Below are 18,704 nucleotides of genomic sequence, written 5' to 3' on the forward strand. Positions count from 1 at the left end.
CAGCAGCAATCTGGTTTTGCTCTCAGACTCTGATGTTATCAGCACCTAATCCCTGCCACAGCAGACAGTCTGGCTGCAGTCTCCCACGCTCTGGAATTAAAGCCACCAGACTGGGGCTTTGCTACATACGTGTCCTCAAAATATTTATTGGCCTATATTTGCACTGGGCATGAAGCAGCTTTGGGCACTGCTCTCAGATTTGAACTGGGGTAGCTGAGCTTGCACGAACATTGTTTTAAGGCTGGAAACTTGACAGTATTCTAACATTGAGTGTTTGAGGCCTTACCCCATCACCCTACACAGCCAGGGTACAGAGAAAGTGAAAACAGAGCCTGAATAGCTTCACATGACAACTGGAAAGTTTCCAAGCTTTTCCAAGAAAGAACAGCACTGTGCTTCCCACTTGCTACAGGCTGAGTGAGGTCCTTCTCAGGGGCATTATCTTAATCTCAAGGATTCATTTGCTCTACTGTCCTCTGCATGGTTGCATCAGCAGCACTGCAGACTCCTGACTATTGTTACATGTGAGCCACAAATGCTGCCCTTGGTCAGATGGATACACACCTACAACCCCTTCCTGCTGGTGTCAGGGGGCTCCAGCAGGGCTTGCACTCCTGAAAGTGAGGGCAAAGTTTAATCCAGCAAGGCTGAACAAATGACTCATATCAGGGCCCCTGTGAGAAAGCATCTTGCACGTCAGTAGCCAGCTCCAGTGCCTCATCTCATTTCACAGGACTCATCATGCTACCTCCTCCAGAACCAAAGAAGGCTTTTGCAGAATTAATGAGGCATTTAATTCCTCATGATTATGATAAAAATTATTAATAGAATGCAAAAAATCACTAATCAGGTCTCAGCCATTTTGTCTTGCTTGTCTGTTTTGAAGATCAGAGCAAATTCCTATTGTGGAACAGTTTGCCAAACACATGGACTTTTCATCTGTCCTGAGGCCTGCATGGCATCTCAGTTCCAGTGGGAGAGGGTAAACCTCCTTATTCTGGTTCCTCTGAAAGAAAAGGTCCTGGCACAGCCCCAACAGGGCTCTGGCTTTCTAAGAAAACCATTCCTTGGAGTGTAAGCACAAGGCCATCACACCTTCAGGAATCCTGAAAAGGCTGGATCATATAAAAGGTTGATGGCCTTCCACTGGCAGGGCAGAGTTGTTTCATAGCAGGTGTATGTTTGCACTGGATGATGTCCAGACCAATTGTGAGGAGATGGACAATTTATGTCCCTTCAAGGCTGAAATTTTCCTAAATGAGTTTTGACTCCTGCACCTTTCCCTCTGTGCTTAAGGCCTCCTGACAGAGAGCAGAATCTGCCTCATAGCACACCTCCCCCCTGTTGCTTTCATCACGGAATTATCTTTTCTCCATGTTGGTTTCTCTTGTTTTGCCAAATAGGACCCCCATATTTAGAGGCTTCAGAGTCCTTTGTAAACACTTGAGGTTCAGGCTCTGTGCCAACTGAACTCTTTTTAACCAGGAGCAACCATCTGGTCACAGTTCAGAGCAGTGCTGGCTCAGGCTGGTCTGGGGACGTGAAAGAAAACTCAACCTGAAATGAGTAAAACCTTGTTTTCTTTCCATAAGGGACAGATAAATATTTCTATCATAGTACACAGTGGCTTTTGGCAAAAGATGTGAATGTAGGGATCATTTAATGCACTGTGAAATATATTACTGTGTGTATATACAACTCAGTGTGCAGGTGTAAATGTTTTAAAATGTGATTTCTGGTAGTGCACAGCCTGGACTTGTTTCAAACTACAGCAGATACTTGTTTTCTTCTGCCCCGTTTTCAAGAAACACAATTTCAATAAAATAGAATATATAGTCCTTAGCTTGAAAAAAGGGAAAGGAAGTGATTTTAAAGAGTGCTCAGGATTCCCATGAAAGCATAAATCCTCTACAGTGTTTATATCCTCTTCTAACTCTTAATGGTATAAAAATAAAACCTCTCTTGGTTAAGCCAGATGGAGTGTCCGGGTACCTGCTATTAAATTGGATGCAATCCTTCCTGGGTATTCAGTGATAAAATGCTCTGACTTCTCCTTCCAGGGAGCTTCAGAAATGTACAAATTTATTTGTCGTGGGTTAAAGTGGGATTTGATCCTGACTGAATTCACTGTTTGGAGCTTTTGGACTGAATAAACTTGCAAGGCTTGAGAAAAACTAAACGTGTATTAACCTTGCACTTGTTGGTGCCAGATTTGCAGCCAGCCTTGTATGAACCAGCAGGGTGGGCACACCAGTTTTGCTGGGATTTCTTTCCTTGCGGGATGTCTGTGGTGTTTGCTCGCCTGTTCTATCTCATGATCCACATTTGGTTTCCCATGCTGGCAAATGCAGGTGATCTGACTTGAGCTGCAGCAGGACTGCCCCTTCTGAAGCAAAGGGAAATGGAGAGAGAGGGGGTGGATTCCCCATCCCTGGAGGTTTTTAAACTGAGATTGGCCGTGGCACTGAGTGCCATGATCTGGTAAAGGGACTGGAGTTGGACCAAGGGTTGGACTTGATGATCTCGGAGGTCTTTTCCAACCCAATCGATTCTGTGATTCTATTCTATGAAATATTAACTGACCCAGAGATCTAGTTTTACAAATGTTTTGTCCCCAGATTATAGGCATTTTTGTTCTCCTAGTCAGGTGAATATATGCTACAGAACTAAACAAACAAAATAGTTTAAATTGAACACTATTCCTGTCAGTGTGTCCCTTTTTGTCATTTTTAATAAAATTCTTGAAGTCCGATTTACTTAAAACATTATATCTTGCCTTTCTTAATTCCTTAACTGATGAGAGGCTAATAAAATATCACTCTTTTATTTTTGGGGACATAGTACAAAGTTAATTTCAATAATTCACAGAGGAAAAGGAAGGTAAAATTGTGTGTTGATTCACTGCAGTTGCAACTGGGGAGCCCAAAAGGCACAATCTTAGAACTGGGTCCTGTGAGCTGGGAATATTCCCTCTGCCCACACAGATTTTTCTGAACAATACTCAGGGAGGTAATCTTTTTCCATATGTCTTGGTTCTCTACCTGTAGGAAAGGAAAGTGGTCCTTGCCTACCTCACAGAAGTGCTGCACACCATGAGAATAAACCCATAAAATTTATAAAGCTCAGGTGCTTACAGAGAACAAGATGATGCTTAGCCTGAGGATTTATAGCTTTAAATATGGAATAAAATTATTTTTATTATAACAAATATATATCTATAAAATATATGTTTACAAATGTATAACATATTATATATAAAACATATTTTTATGGGAATAAATCCATAAAAATTTATAAAGATCAGGTGCTTAAAGAGAACAAGATAAAGCTTAGCCTGAGGATTTATGGCTTTAAATATGGAAGAAAAATATTTTTATGGTAACAAATATATTTTTAAATATATGTTTATAAATATATAATATATAATATATTGCATATAAAAATATTTTTATGGGAATAAATCCATAAAAATTTATAAAGCTCAGGTGCTTAAAGAGAACAAGATGATTCTTAGCCTGAGGATTTATGGATTTAAATATAGAAGAAAAATATTTTTATGGTAACAAATATATTTTTAAATATATGTGTATAAATATATAATATATAATATATATTTTTATGAGAATAAATCCATAAAAATGTATAAAGCACCAGGTGCTTAAGGAGAACAAGATGATCCTTAGCCTGAGGATTTATAGCTTTAAATATAGAAGAAACTATACTTTCACAGGCCTTGCAGTTCTTGCACCTGGACCCTTGAATAAAATTAGGGCAGATTTGTACATCTGTCGCAATGTGGGGGTAAAGTGGCAGCTGCAGAGGAGCATCCTCAGAGCAGCATCCCCTGCACAGGGATGAGGGGGAGCTCCTTCACAGGATCTTCCACAGGGCTTGGTTTGAAGGGGCATCAGGGCACAGCAGGAATCCAGATATTAAGGCCAGAGCAGCACCAGAGATTTTAGGTGTAAATACTAATTTAATGTTGAAACACTTGTGTTGTGCTGCATCAGTGGCCTCTGCCCAGGATGAACCGAGGGGAAATCAGGAGGGTCAGGTTCACATCCACAGGTCTTGTCCCCAATCCCCTGGGGTGCCCTTTTGAAAGGAAGTCATTCAAGTTCTGCTGTTTAGAGTGGGGAAAGATGGTTCACCTGTGAATACAGATCCTGAGGCATGAAATTCAGGATGTTGAGGAGATTATGTATTTCCTGGTTGATGTGAGGTTTAGGGCCATCTCAGAATTGTGAGCACAGTGTCACTGTCACCTGCTCATCGAGTCACACACACTACAGGGCTTACTGATGGTTTGGTTATTTTAACGTAATGGACAACCATACAGAGAAGCACCATCTGCAAAATATTGCATAGTAATGATAATGTGGTTATTGATTAGTGCTGCAGGTGCTTGAGATAACCATGGCAGTCTGCACAAGGGTTTTTCTGTTTCATTTATTGTTGAGTCAGTACCTTCTTTAATTTCTGCTTAAACCATGTCTAAAAGCAAAATCCTCACTCAAAAATTCAAGAAATTCAATTTCCAGAAACATCCTTCCCACCAAAAATTCTAGACCTGACGATGTCATCTATAACAGCACAAGAAATAATAATGTGGCTTCGGATCTGAAGTCAGTGAGGGTGACCACAGGTGTCCCTGTGCCAACACTCCTGCTTTCAGGGTAAACCCCACAATATGTCACGTGTATCATCTCTCCACTTGTACATTCTTGATTTGCAGAATACCAGATGTTTCCTGTGTAAACTTCTGGGCACATGTGCAATTGATAAACTGAGAGGAAATTAATGAATTGAGAAGATAAGCCAATCTGGGCCCAGTGAGATGGTGTCCAGCTGTGAATGGAAGTGATTTATCACTGAGCTGAAGGATCAGCTTTTCTGTCTCAAACCAGCAGATACATCATTACATTTAATCCAGACTTCCACAGAGATATTTAGGAGTTTTGCAACTGCCTTCAGCAGAGCCAGAATTTCACCCACAGTGTTTGCCTAGGCTGGAAGCCCATTCCCCACAGTTGGGATAGTTATTTATTTATTTAGTAAACGTGGCTCTTTCCTGTAGTGGAGGAATAAAACCCATCCGTTTGTGCACGTGGGGTGGAGGGATTGCAGCTGTGACAGCTGCTCAGCACAGCGAGAGGAGACTGAGCTTTGTTATCTCTTTTTAACCTTTGGTAATGAGAGTGGCTTGTTGACCTGTCACTGTTGGCACCTGCCCAAACCAGTCAAGAATTCAAGGTTTTGCAGGCTAAAAAGCACATGGCTGGTTGGAAACTTGAATACCTGAAATGTGTGTGCAAGCCTTTACCATTTGCTCAAGTAAATGTTTGAAGGGAGAGAAATTACAGAAGAAATTTGCAAATGTTTAGATCAGGACATGGTATTTTACCTGCAGTGGGGCTCAGTGGAATGAAGAGTTCCAGAGCTCCCCACCACACCCCTGGTGTCGAGGGATGAATCAGACAGGCAAAGAGATGAGGCTGTAACTCAGATCCTGGGTGCCAGTCACAGATTTGGTTGTTTTATGCAAATACAATACTCTAGAATTTCATTTAGATTTTAAAAACCGCCATTACTTTCCATCTGATTCATCTGCCTGACAAACTTACTCTGAGTCTCAGAAGGCAGTTGTGTGGTGTGAGAAGGGGGATGGGAACCTGTTGGGAGGGAGTCCCTTTGCAGACAGAGCTGGAGGGTCAGTTTGGAAGTGACATTGCACCAGGTGTCCCACTTGTGTTACACAGAGGCCTTGAGAACAGCCCAGCACACCAGAAATGGGTTCCAAACTCTGCCACTGTGGAGACAACCAGCAGGGTTACACTTTCCTTAGATCCTCTTTTACTTCTCTGTGCTATTCTGTCATAGTAAGGGATTTGAAGCTCCAGTAACTTGCTCAGGGCCTTTCTCTTGGGGTAGGAATTAGGAATTAAATTCCTGTCTGGAGCAGAAACAGAATAATGTGAATTCCACTGCACATTTCCATCCTGGCAGAGTCACTGGGGAGATACAGCTGCCATGAAGGGGCATCTTCCCTTTGCAGATGAAGATGGTGGTTTTGTGGAAAGCTACAGAAGAGAGTGCTCTCAGCTGCTGCTCCACGATTAAAATCATTTGTCCCTTTCTCAGTAAGACACTGATACAATACAGGTGGCCTGGTTAAGTGCAAATTGGTGGAGGAAAAATGGATTTATAAGCTTTTACTCCCAGTTTGTTCTGATTTGAGGTCCTAGTAAATCTAATTAAAGTACTTTGTGTGCTGACACTCTGTCAGGATCAGGAATTTGGGTTTTTGAAAGACAAACAGTGAAACATTTTTAATTTCAGGAAGTTGAGCTTCAAAGACAATTCTTTGTGGTGCACAGACACACTTGGCCCCAAAGCCCTTGCCCACTGTGGTGTGAGGTCACCGACTTGAGGAGCTACCAAACAAAGGCAAGGGTTGGCCTTTCTGCAGGAGCAGAATAAATCTGAGGCACATTCCATGTTCAGTGAGGAAACAAATCCCACTAGCACCTGGAATGTTGGGACAAGGAGGGATATTCAGGCCAGCCTGACAAAATCCAGCAGTGCCCTAATGCTGCTCTAAAAGAACAACCATCCCTTTTGCCAGAAACAGTAAATAAAACAAACAAAATAACCACACAACATGGTCTTTCTAATCATGTCCTTTTTCTGAGAGTTGCTATGAGCAGTTCTAACAGCATTTTTAAGAATTATTTTCTGAAAAGGGTGGATTTCAGCCCTTATATTTAAGGTTTTGCCTTTGTTACATTCAGGAAGCAGAAAGAATGAATGTCGTTACCGGATTAAGTCCAGCAGAGCATCTGCAGAGCTCATGATGGGCTTTCCCCCCTCCTCAGTGCTCTCCTTTGCTGCTGCTCCCCCAGGGTGGATGATGGAGACCATAATGATTCCCACAATGACGGCCACAAACGTTGTCCACAGGTAGTAGGTGACGGTGATGATCCCTAAGCGGCTGGAGGTCTTGGCGTCCAGGGCTGCCAGCCCGGACATCAGGCTGTGGAGAGAGAGGAGACACAGCAGGAACTGTTACCCTGTGCACCACACTGACACAGCTGGAAGCCTCATTTCCCAGTTACTCCAGTCTGTCTGCTCCTCTCAGGATTGCCCACACACCAGTGCTTTCAGGAGCTTGCCAGTAGCACTGAACTGTATCCTCTGTGCCTAAAAGAGTGTTTCCAGTTTTCATGTGAATTCCTGGTTACTTGAAGGAACTTGTGGGGACTAAATCCTACTGCTTGTCCCCTGAAATCTGGGGGACAGTTTAACATAAGCTACAGATGTGATGGCTCAGTCCACAGGAGCAGTGGCACTGGTCAGTCATGAAGACTTAGGTGTGAAACTCTACACATAATTTTACAGAATCATAGAATAATTCAGATTTGAAGTGACCTCTGAGGGAAACCTGATGAAACCCCTCGCCCCTTCCTGCGTGAGGGAGGACCACAACTTGGAAATTAAAAACACCAAGGGCAATTTTGTCATACAGTCCTTTCTTTACCTAAAAGAATATCTTGGGTTTTTTCCTTTCTAAATCAGTTCAAAGCACAATATATCTTTGCCTCACCAGGGGCACACTGGGGAGCAGACTGTGGTTCAGTGTTCCAGCCTAAGTGGGGACAGTGCATGGCGTGCAGAGGAACCTCCTCCATGGCAGCTGTGGCTGCACAGTGGGGAGAAAAGAAAATGGTATGTATGGTCACTCAACCTTTCCTTTCCTCTTCATGCCCACCCTCCATGCCCACCACTGCCAGACCAGTGGCCATCCTCTGGCTTGGACAGCTTGTCAGTACCAAGCCTTCCAACTCTGCACCAAGTGCTTTAGCTCCCACTGACCCTCTTGCAGCAAATGGTACAGGGCATTGTTTGGCCCCAGACCTTGCTGCAGGCTGCTCTGACATAGACCCTGACACTGTTTCCAGTCTGAGGTTTGGCTTCCCAGTGACACCAGTGTTGTTTGGGGCTTTAAACTGAGATTTAGCTTCAAACAATTCTCTGTGAACTCTCCAAAGCAAAGCATGCTCAGGGAAAGTGCAGCTGAAGTAAAACACTCCATTTACTAATTGGTGTGTCCCACTGTCCAGTTTTTTCATCAAAGCAGGCCTTTTCTCATCAGCATTTACTGAGCTGCACCTCCTTGATTGAGATCTCCTTGTCCTCCCTCTGCTGAGTGAGGTTGTCTGGAGCCAGTGCTAAAGTGCAGCTTAACCTTTATAGTAGATTTAATGAAATCCAGTGGGTGGATTTAGTGTTCAGGTTCCTGCTATCCACTAGATTAATTAAGAAAATGTATTGCTTTCCTGCACTGCCAGTCTCTCATCCAGCCTGGGCTTTGTTAACACTGTAGGAGCAGAGATGTAACTGTGCTTTGGATCAGTCAGAAAATGAGCATCTCTGGAACTCTCTCTCTAGTAACCTTGTTTTGTGCTCTTATTTGTCATTGCATTTGATAAAAATTCTGCCTTTCTGTGTGTCTAAAAGCACTGTGTACACACAAACACAGCACTACATACTACAAATACAGCAGTAGGAATGATGCTTAGTGTGATACTTAGTTCCTTGGAATTTTCCTTGGATGGGTCCATACAGAAGAGTAAATATTCTAAACCACTTTTTTGATTAAAAAGTTGAGTGAAATACATTTATCTAAAAAAAATAGTATTAGTTTCCTGTCAAAAACCAGATTAGATTTCTAGGCTGAACTCTTCTTGCAGGCTGAGGTTTCACAGGCCACGGAGCCAATTCCACAGCTCGCTCTGCCCAGAGTAGATACCCGTACAGTGCTGGGCTTCAGCACTGTTCCATCCCCACATAACCTTCCCAGGGAAAAGAAAGGATGAAAAACTAATTTCAGGTTGATTTTTAACTAGCTGAGTGTTTTCCATGGTAATAATTTTCAGTGTTCTTTGCAGGACAATGACATCAGTGGTACGAAGCCCTGACCACTGAGCAGCAGGTCTGTCACTCATAAGGAGGACACCAGGCAGAGACATCCCTTGGGGAGGGCACTCCAAGGGGACAGGCTGCTCATTTCCCTTCCTGGTACTGCCCTGAGGCCACTGCCAGAGTGGTGAGGCCACTGCCAGGGTGGTGAGGCCACACTGTTCCTGTTGCACTCGATGCCACTGCGTCATGTTTGTCCTGCAGAACAGAGAGCTGAACCTTGTCTCGATTGCTCACCTGAGAAGTGTTTTCAGATGTACTTAGGGACAGAAATCCTAATTAAATATGCCCAGTGGTTCCTGTGCCTCTAGGGTTGCAGCCTCAGGGTGCAGGGCCTCAGGATTTGGGAGGATGTTGTGCAGTTAAAATCTACTCACACCTTGGCTCTTAGGTGACAAATCCTGAGGGGGCTAATAATGAGATTGCTCTGTCTTGGGGATATTAATTAACAAGATCATCATCTGTAATGAGATTATCCTGTCACCAGATAAAGTCATGCTCAGTGTGATGAGAAAGTCCTCAAAAGTAATTAACTGTGAGGTGCACTGGGGTGACTGTGGTGTGGCAGGAGCACGGACAGAGGGCTGGGCTCAGGCAAAGCCCGGCCTTTCCCACGGCAGTGCTCGGGTTTGGGAAGGAACCACTGGAACCAGTTCTCCAAAGGCTGGGGGGTAACACCAGACCTGTCATTTTAGGCAATGTCCTGAGTGATTCCAGAAAGAACTGCCTGTAACTTAAATGAGACAATGATCACTGTTTTTCATTTGACTTTTTGTATGTTTGATGTCAGAGAGCACAGGACAGAAGACACAAAGATTAGGAAGCATGTTGATTATCACAGTTATTGTATGAAGCAAGTGATACACAGTTATATCACAAAATCTCTCACTGTTGATCTCTAGAGTTCTAACACTCACTCAGTGTAGTCAAGGAATTATAAGAAAAAATACTTTTCTTTTTTCCTAGGGCATAGGAAAGCCAGAATAAGCTTCCAGATGGTTTAAATTAGGATCACTGTGTCTTGTTCAGGTTTTCCCTTTAATTCTAATTTTCATCAGATACTCTTGGCTACATACAAACTTTCCTAACAACTTCCAAGCTTCTTCTAAGACAGAACAAAGATATCCCCATGGCTTCCACCACTGGACTCTCATGAAAAACATTGGAATGAGAAACAGCCCACCTTCAATTCTTGTCAAGCCTCAGAGTCTGGTTAGGCTGGAACTGACAGGACAGATATTTGATTCATAGATTAGAATCATTTGAGCTGCTGTGTAGCTGAGCAGCTTCCACATGTGTGATTCATGTGTAGCATACATAACATGTTGTAGTGATTGCCAAGTGGACAAAACAGGATTAGGACAATAAAAAACAATCTGCAGCTTTTCTGAATAATTACAGTGTATCTCATTTAATTAGTCTGAAAAAAAAAGACCATAAAACTGGAATTTCATGTTCAGACACCATTTTCTAGCTTGTATAGAAAAAACCCTGTCAATCCTAAAGGGAAGGGGGAGCCTCATCAATTCCAGGAATGGATATGTGACTAATTAAAAATATAGAGTCAGTTAGTACATTGTTTAAAATATTGGTAATATCACAAAACAAGTTTCATGTCTGCTTTGAGAGAAATCTGGGTAAAACCCCCAAAACTAATACAGAATTTTTGATGTAAATGGGGGAGGGAATTCTTTCCAATATCTTGGAAATCTAATTAGTCCCAAGCAAACAAGTAGCTAAACCCTTTTGAGCACCTCTAGGCTTGTTCTGGCTGTCACAGATAAGCATCAGAGTACCTATGAGGTATTTTATTTCCAAGGTAAAATAGAACTTTCTATCTCCACTGCAATTCCACAGCTTTTTCTGTTGCTCTCCAATAAAAGCCCATTTTTTGGCCTGTCTCAGGATCGAAACCAACATCTCCAGGAGGGGAAAATACAAGAAGCTGCTGTTGAGACCCCATTCCACATGTTTATTTTGCCTTCCTCTCCACCAGAAGCCATCTGGATGCTGCTTTGAAATAGATGGATTATGGATAAAGTTATCAGAAGGGATTAGTGTGATTAGAAAGACATTAATCCTGTCAAGAAGTAATGGTCAAGTATTAAGCACCAGCCGCTGTTCCTAGAATGATGTTTGTTTTCATTCATCCCGTCCCTCCCTCCCATTCTCATTTTGTAATTGCATCCCTGAAAAAGACCTTCCTGAGGGAGTGGGGCTGGGAAGGGCCTCCAGCAGCGACATTAGCGATGATTGTGTGACAGTGGAGCATCCCGAGGGTGAAGTGCTGCCCTCCCTGATGCTGCAGGAGGGCTGGCCCTCACCCTGCTCCCAAGGTCACTGCCTGAAACTCTCCACATCATAATAATGTGCATTTCCATGGCACAGACCGTTTAATCATCTTAAAATGCCCTACTGATGTAGCCTCCTCCCATGCAGGAAAGCAGCATCTCCATTTTACAGATGGGGAAGCAGAGAAATTAAGGCACTTTATTTAAAGACAAACCATTTACAGTGAAGAAAGATATACCCAAAGTGATCTCTGTATGGCGTTGGACTGTCACACTTTTCCTTCTCTTTACCATCTGTGCTCTCGTACCAGGAAGCTTCACTTCCATGGAGGCACCATTTATGGAGCAACAGTTTGCAACATAGGAAATAATAGTGTAATAATGAGGTAGGGAACTTTCTCTGGCTCCCTCTACAGCTTCATGCTTGATTTTGCTCTTAGTCTCCAGTAAAATTACCTCAGCAGTGAGAAAGAGGGTTCAGAATGACTTTTTCTTTCCCAGATATACTTTTGCTTTCTTCTAACACAAAAAATACCTGCAGAGAAAGCTCCTGCCAGGGCTGCAGTAGAGAGGTGACCATGGTAGTGGTGGGAAGAGCATCCCTGTCTCTGCTTCCCCCTGATACATGGTCTGTGTTGCAGGTCTGTTTTTCATGCTCACCCCCCAAACTGGGTGGCACTGGGTGAATGTTGGGCACATGGCTGAGAGACTGCTGGGGCAACCCATTCAGAGAGGTGAACCCCCTTCCCAGGTGTGTTTTTGTACCTTCCAGACAGGCAATAAAACGACACCTGGGCTCTGTGTGGATTTTCCTCAGGCTCCAACAATTCAGCAGGCTGATGGAGTGTTGACAGGCTGGTGCTGATCTGAGCACAGCTCAGGGGCTGTCACTGTCACTTGTGTCAGGGCAGTGATCCACAATGCCAGGTATTATTAAAGGTTTCATAGCATTACAGCACAATTTTCAAAGGAGTTGAGAAGCCTGGAACCCTCCTGGAGATCCAGGGGGCTACTAAGATCTCCTTTGCAAATCAAGTAGCAGCAAAGAAGCTTTTTAAAAGTTCAGTTAACTTTATGTAAATGAAATAATGTCTAAGCTCAAAAAATCGCCAAACACCAAAACAAACAGGACTGTTGCAGCAGTTTCTGTGTGGTTAGATTAGCAGCCACAAATAGCACTTGAAATGTGACTTAACTTTCAGAGCCTCAGGATAAAGCGCAGTGGAAGCCCAAAGGTGTCAGGCTTGATGGAAAATCTGCCTCTTGATGGAAAATGTTAGAAGATCTCACTGTCTGCAATACACTGTTTGCAGTGATTGTGTTTAATTTTACAGCTGAATGCAAAGAAAGAAACCAATCTGCATTTCTAATACATCATAAAATGCAACATTTTGAGATTTTGCTTTCCAAATTGCTGTATAAAACAGTAAGTTTTATTTTCACCCAAATTGTTGAGATCTCCTTTTCCTTATCATCTCACACTTGTAACTATTAATGACAAACTGACACATATGGCAAAAATCCTGCCAGGAATTCACATTGTGTGTTGTATTTGCTGCGTGTGCAGGAGGAAATCTGTTTTTCTGGACTAGTGTAAACAAGGCAGGACTTTGTGCAGCACACAGTGAAGGCTGATGTCCAGTGGCTGCTCTGTCACCTGCACATGTGAGGCTGCTGGGATACATCTCTGAGTGCTGGAGGGATGAACTGCAACCTTTGGTCACTGACTGATACAGATTGTGGTATTGTCTGTGCAGAGTCCAGGCTGGCTGGTTGACTTTAGCTGTTCTAATAAAATAAAAGGTATTTCCTAAATGCAAGGATCAGGATGCAAACAAAACTAAATTATCTATTTATGGATATGCACCTTCACATGGTGGAAAGAGCCAAGAATCTTAATAAGACTTGATTTTTCTCTTCTGTCAGCTCTTTCAAATGTTTTTTAGATTAAGAAAAGAGCAAAAGCATTCAAAGCACAGATTTTGATTATAAACAAATGTCAGATTTATTTGGCTGGTTTTGTCCTAAGGAAACAAGGAATCCAGCCAGCCCCTCAAGCTCCTCATGTCATTCCCATTCCTTTGTGAGACACCAAGTATTTTAGAGCTCTCAGAGGACTAACAGGAACATTCTGGCAGGTCACAAGCAGTTCCATTTGTTACCACTTCAGTGCTTTCCACACCCATTCACTCTGTGACCACATCACTAGATCCTTAAATAATTTGTGCTGAGCTGGTCCAATTTTGCCATTACCACATGCATGTTTGAAACCTGTCATTTTCCACTGGAACAGTTTGGACCTTCAGGTTGCACAAGTGAAAGAAAACACAACAAAACACTATTTAATCTCACCATTAGACTCAATCTTTCTTAATACAATTAAGAACATTGATGATGTTCCAGGTGATAATGTGGAGAAAACTCTGAAGAAGACATGGAGGGAGGGATTCTTCATAAGGTTTAACTAAGAAGCTGAAGCAATCCCAAAGGAGGACTTTTGGGGTAATCTGACATCAGTTCTGCAATGCAACAGCAACATGGAGAATTTAAAGTACTATAATGGTGTCAAGTGAGGCTGCTTTCTGACTAGTTCTTCTTCCCTTTGGGTAATCCTTCTCTTTCAGTTTCATCCACCTGCAGTTTTGCTTTTCACTCTGAAAGTAAATACATTTATCCCCTCTCACATCGCTGGAATGACTTTCTCCAGAGTAAGGACTGCAAATCATACATCCCAGGAAAGGGCTAACAGCTTGTTCTCACTGGGTGAAATGTATTTTATTGTGATCTGCATTGTGTGGCAGACATGACAAGTAGTGCAGAAACGGGACACTTTATATTACCCTTCAGGTACTCCACACATTTTCCTTATTTTCCCATACTAACCCAGCACACTTCCTCTGTTGGGAAAGGCCTGTTCCCAAGTGCCAATATTTTTCTATCACAGGTGAAACACAGGGAAAAGTCCAGAGTTCAATAATGTGCACCAAGCCCAACTGTTAACTCAGCACTGCCAAGTCCCACTAAACAATGTCCCCAAGTGCCACATCCTGCACAAGGACAAGGACAGTGACTGGTATTTAGAAAATAATGACCAGAGAGAATAGTTTAACTCACACAGAGCAGAAAAGACCAAGCCCAAACTGACCAGAAGCTGATGTTATCTATCCATTCCCATTCAGTCTTCAGGTAAATTACATGAATTTATCGAGACAACACAGAAAGTACCTTTTAGGACCAGAGACTTCTAAGAAGAAATAGTGGTGCACAAATTGTCATTCACATAAAACCAGTGTTACTGGGAGAATTAATTTTGGCTGCCCTCTTCATTTAAATATAATGATACATAAGAAAAGTAGATCTCATAGTCTTTTGGACATCTCTGTTTTCTTTCAGAAGGGACATCATCCTGACCATACCAGGCACTGGTTTATTATCATGATGGAAGGTTGTGCCTTCGCTCTGAGGTCCACAAGCTGTGTGGCCCCATCAGTCCCTGGCAAGGGAGCCCAGGCACAAAGTCCTGTCAGCATGGCCTCCAGCACAGGGCTAGCACCACCCTGCACAGGCTGGCTCCTGGGCTGGGGGCTACAGCTCTCTGAACCCACAGCACCTCTATCCTGCACCCACAGCATCCCCATCCTGCACCCACAGCACCTCTATCCTGCACCCACAGCATCCCCATCCTGCACCCACAGCATCCCCACCCTGCACCCACAGCACCTCCATCCTGCACCCACAGCATCCCCATCCTGCACCCACAGCACCTCCATCCTGCACCCACAGCATCCCCATCCTGCACCCACAGCATCCTCATCCTGCACCCACAGCATCCCCACCCTGCACCCACAGCATTCCCCATCCTGCACCCACAGCATCCCCACCCTGCACTCACAGCATTCCCCATCCTGCACCCACAGCACCTCCATCCTGCACCCACAGCATCCCCATCCCTCTTGCACGGTTTACACAACTGTCAGCTCTTCAGATGTAACTGGTGAGTTCTGAGAGGCAGAATCTGGTATGGCTCAGTACAGCCAAACAACAGCAGCATTCCATTAGAACACACTGAGCAACATTTTATGTTAGCAGGATGTAAAAATGCCACGGTGTTCTCCAAATCAGAGAGTTGTGAAAAAAATATGGGGAAAAGAGTATTATAACAAAACAGTTTCTAAATACTGGGCTTTAACAGCATGAGTAAGAATCACCAACTTGGGAATCTGAGCAGAAGGATGAAGGATTACCAGAACTGATGGCATTATGGACAGGAATCCCCTTAAAGAAAGACAATTCTATATTTAGCATATCGTATTTAATTCATCAACAAAACCACTACAGTAACCAATATTTATTACTGCCCCTAAACGAGCCTTCAAACAAATATAAAATTTTATTCCCATACACTTGCTTGTATCACATACTGATACAACATACTCAGAGGAATAAGCTTTATAATTTAAAAAATACAGGTCAAATCAGTTTTTTAGCTTTGACTATAAAGAGGACAGTATTTCCTTAACAGGATCCACACATGGAAAAGGATCAAGTCTTCACTACTCATTTTTTCTTAAATATCTAGAAAATGGTTGATGATAATTAAATGCAAAATGAAATAATCATGCTAAGCTTAAGTAGAGCAAACTGCTTTTTCCAAAGGAAATATTCACTAGGATAACCAGCCTGTTACGACAGTGAAACAGTTGAAGTCTGTCCTGACAATTCTTTCCCACAAACACTCTCGCTGCTTACTGCTAATCACAGTCGTAGAAAACTCAGCCCTGTATGTATGGCCAGTTAAAAGCTTAAGCATATAAATAAGGAGGGTGTTGAAACAAAGGATGCAGCTTTCTATTACATATATAGGTAGACATACAGAACAAAAACCTCAGTAGGTTCTGCTGGTGTAAACCTGTGTAACTCTGGCCTCAGCCTGCTTTTCTGAAGAAGCAAGGCTTGTGTAGTCAAACCCTCTGTGTGTGAGAGGCCTTACTGATAACACTCATTTTTCTCTGAAATTACACAGAGGGGATGGAAGGCTCCAAAAGAGAGAGTTAAGACCTGTAAGGTTTGTGAAACTGTTTGGTTGAATGCAGGAGAGGAATCATGTATGGGCTTATAGTGGGCTTGAAAAGAGCGAGGGGCTGCAAACCCTGCCTCCTGCCCAGCCCTCCTCCCAGCTCTGCAGCACATGTTTGCAGCTGGGGCTGCTGCCCGTGATGGGTTTGCCTGCCCAGAGCTCGGCAGCTCTCGGACCCAGCACTCCCCCTGCCCTGTGGGCTCATCAGCACTGCTGTGTGTGAACAGAGAGGAAGAGGTGAAGGTGAGCTCTCTGCCGACTGCACGGACCCCACACCAAACAGCAGCATTAGAAATACCTCAGCAGGGCTAAATTCTTCTGTCAAAGTTTGCAGCATCTTAAAACACCAGGCAAAACAAGGTAACAGATAACAATTTCAATACTGGCCTCCCCAAAAAACTTCAGTCAATGCAGCTTTTCAGCTTTCTGAAAATCAGGTTTCTGGCCCACTGGGCACTGCTCAGTACAAAGCTGGTAACATGAGATGAGCTCAGTGGGGCAGGGAATGGGCACAAGGACAAAGATGCTCTGAAGGGAGGTGACATCCCATGGGTTGTGGCACAGTACATGGCTGAGCCTGTGCCACAGCCTGCACCATGCCTGGCACTGCTGGCACAGACAGGAGGGGGTCAGAGGGTCTATATTACCTTTAACAAATGTGAGAAGATAATAGTGGGAAAGTTGAGTATTCCTCCCCCAGGTTTTTTGTATCATTCAGAGCACAAAGACATTGATATCAGATTTGACAACTTCAAGCATTTAGGAAGTTGAGAACCTAAAATGATACAAGGGTATCATTGCCAGTCAAACTGTCCTGGAAGCAGGTGAAGGAACTGTGTGTTTGTGTGTTTAAGTTTATAATTAACCATAGTGAAAGAGTGTAGGGGGTTTATTACTTTCTGGGTAGGGTGTGGTACCATCAGTCCCAGGGATGCAGCATCCCAGCCGTGGTACCATCAATCCCAGGGATGCAGGATCCCAGCCATGATACCGGCAATCCCAGGGATGCAGCATCCCAGCCATGGTACCATCAGTCCTCGGGGATGCAGGATCCCAGCCGTGGTACCGGCAATCCCAGGGATGCAGGATCCCAGCAGAGGTACCGGCAGTCCCAGGGATGTCGGATCCCAGCAGAGGTACCGGCAGTCCCAGGGATGCCGCTCCTCGGTGTCCCAGCGGAGCCGCCTGGTGCCCGCGGGCGGTACCGCAGCCCGAGCCGCCGCCCGCGCCGGCAGGTGCAGGAGGTGCCAGGGTAAAGTTTAACAGAGCTGAGCAGTGGGATCTGTCTGCAGACCCGGCCCCGTGTTTTTTTAATATCAGAATTCTCGGGGCAGGATGCACTGAGAGACACCTCTGCCAGGGACAAGTATATGTGTGCCTGACAGAAAACCTGAGATACGTGTTGAAACCTTCCACATGTAAGGAAGAAAATACACTATTTGCATTGCAGTTGTCAACTGAGGATCGAAGCTGCTGTCCCAGAGAGAGTCAGGAAACTGCAACCCATCTTCCAGGCTTGTTGAGGACATCTCCTTGTCCCACTGCAATAAGAGCTCAGGCACTGCCTGAGTGTGTAACTATGAACTCAGAATTGGCTCCTGTTCTCTCCAAGCTCTCAATACTCCCGTTCCCAGGGTTAAGAGTAGTCTCCTATGTTTACACATACAGTAAGCACTGTGCATCTGGTAACTGCAGGGTCTAACATTTTGTAACACCCCACTGTATCTTGCATCCCCTGGGCAGGCACAAACTGTCAGACTACTTGTCACAGAATTTTAAATTTCTGTTGCTAACAGAAGTGGCATCCTTTGCTGTGTGGGTACCTGTTCTCATCACTGAGAAAAGCAAGCTCTGTACATGAGACACGGGGAATACTGACAGGTATGAGCAGGGCTAAAGCTCAGGCAGAGGATGGGTGCAATTAAAATAAACTTAATTCAGAGTTGTTCTGTGATGCTGTGAAGCTTGTTTATCTCACCAGATAACTGAAATAATATCAGCTCCCATCCTTAATAAAAGTCCAGGCCACAACAAACCCCAAAGCTCATGCAGGGCTCAAACTGGCAGGCTAGAGTGGGTGGTGATTGTTTTTCCAAGGTTGTTCTGTCTGTGAGAAAAGAAAAAGTGAGACCATGGGTGACGTGGGCATGGGAGCTATGGGATACAGCAATTCCAGGTGCTGGGACAGAGGTGAATAAAACAAGGAACTGTACACTGAAGAAACAGTCTCCTGTTGTTCAACTGATTTCTTCTGCTTCCAAGGAACTTTTAAAATAAACATAATTCAGAGGTACCTGACTATATAATAATTTCCTCATTCCCAGTGGATACAAGCTGCAAAGTTCCTGTTTTATCTC

The 18,704-nt window shown here is 43.8% G+C and overlaps 1 protein-coding gene across 2 annotated transcripts in view; it reads right to left on the reverse strand.

Moving 5' to 3' along the window:
• The window catches only part of SLC1A7 (solute carrier family 1 member 7), a 49,088-nt gene that overhangs the window by 27,090 nt on the left and 3,294 nt on the right, over positions 1-18,704 (reverse strand). For both annotated transcript variants that reach the window (XM_071565367.1, XM_071565368.1), the window contains exon 3: positions 6,818-7,033. In XM_071565367.1, coding sequence (XP_071421468.1) covers positions 6,818-7,033 — 216 coding nt within the window. The remainder of the gene's footprint in view (positions 1-6,817; positions 7,034-18,704) is intronic.

The sequence above is a fragment of the Pithys albifrons genome, chromosome 10 (genome assembly GCF_047495875.1).
Source record: "Pithys albifrons albifrons isolate INPA30051 chromosome 10, PitAlb_v1, whole genome shotgun sequence".
NCBI classification, from domain to species: domain Eukaryota; kingdom Metazoa; phylum Chordata; class Aves; order Passeriformes; family Thamnophilidae; genus Pithys; species Pithys albifrons.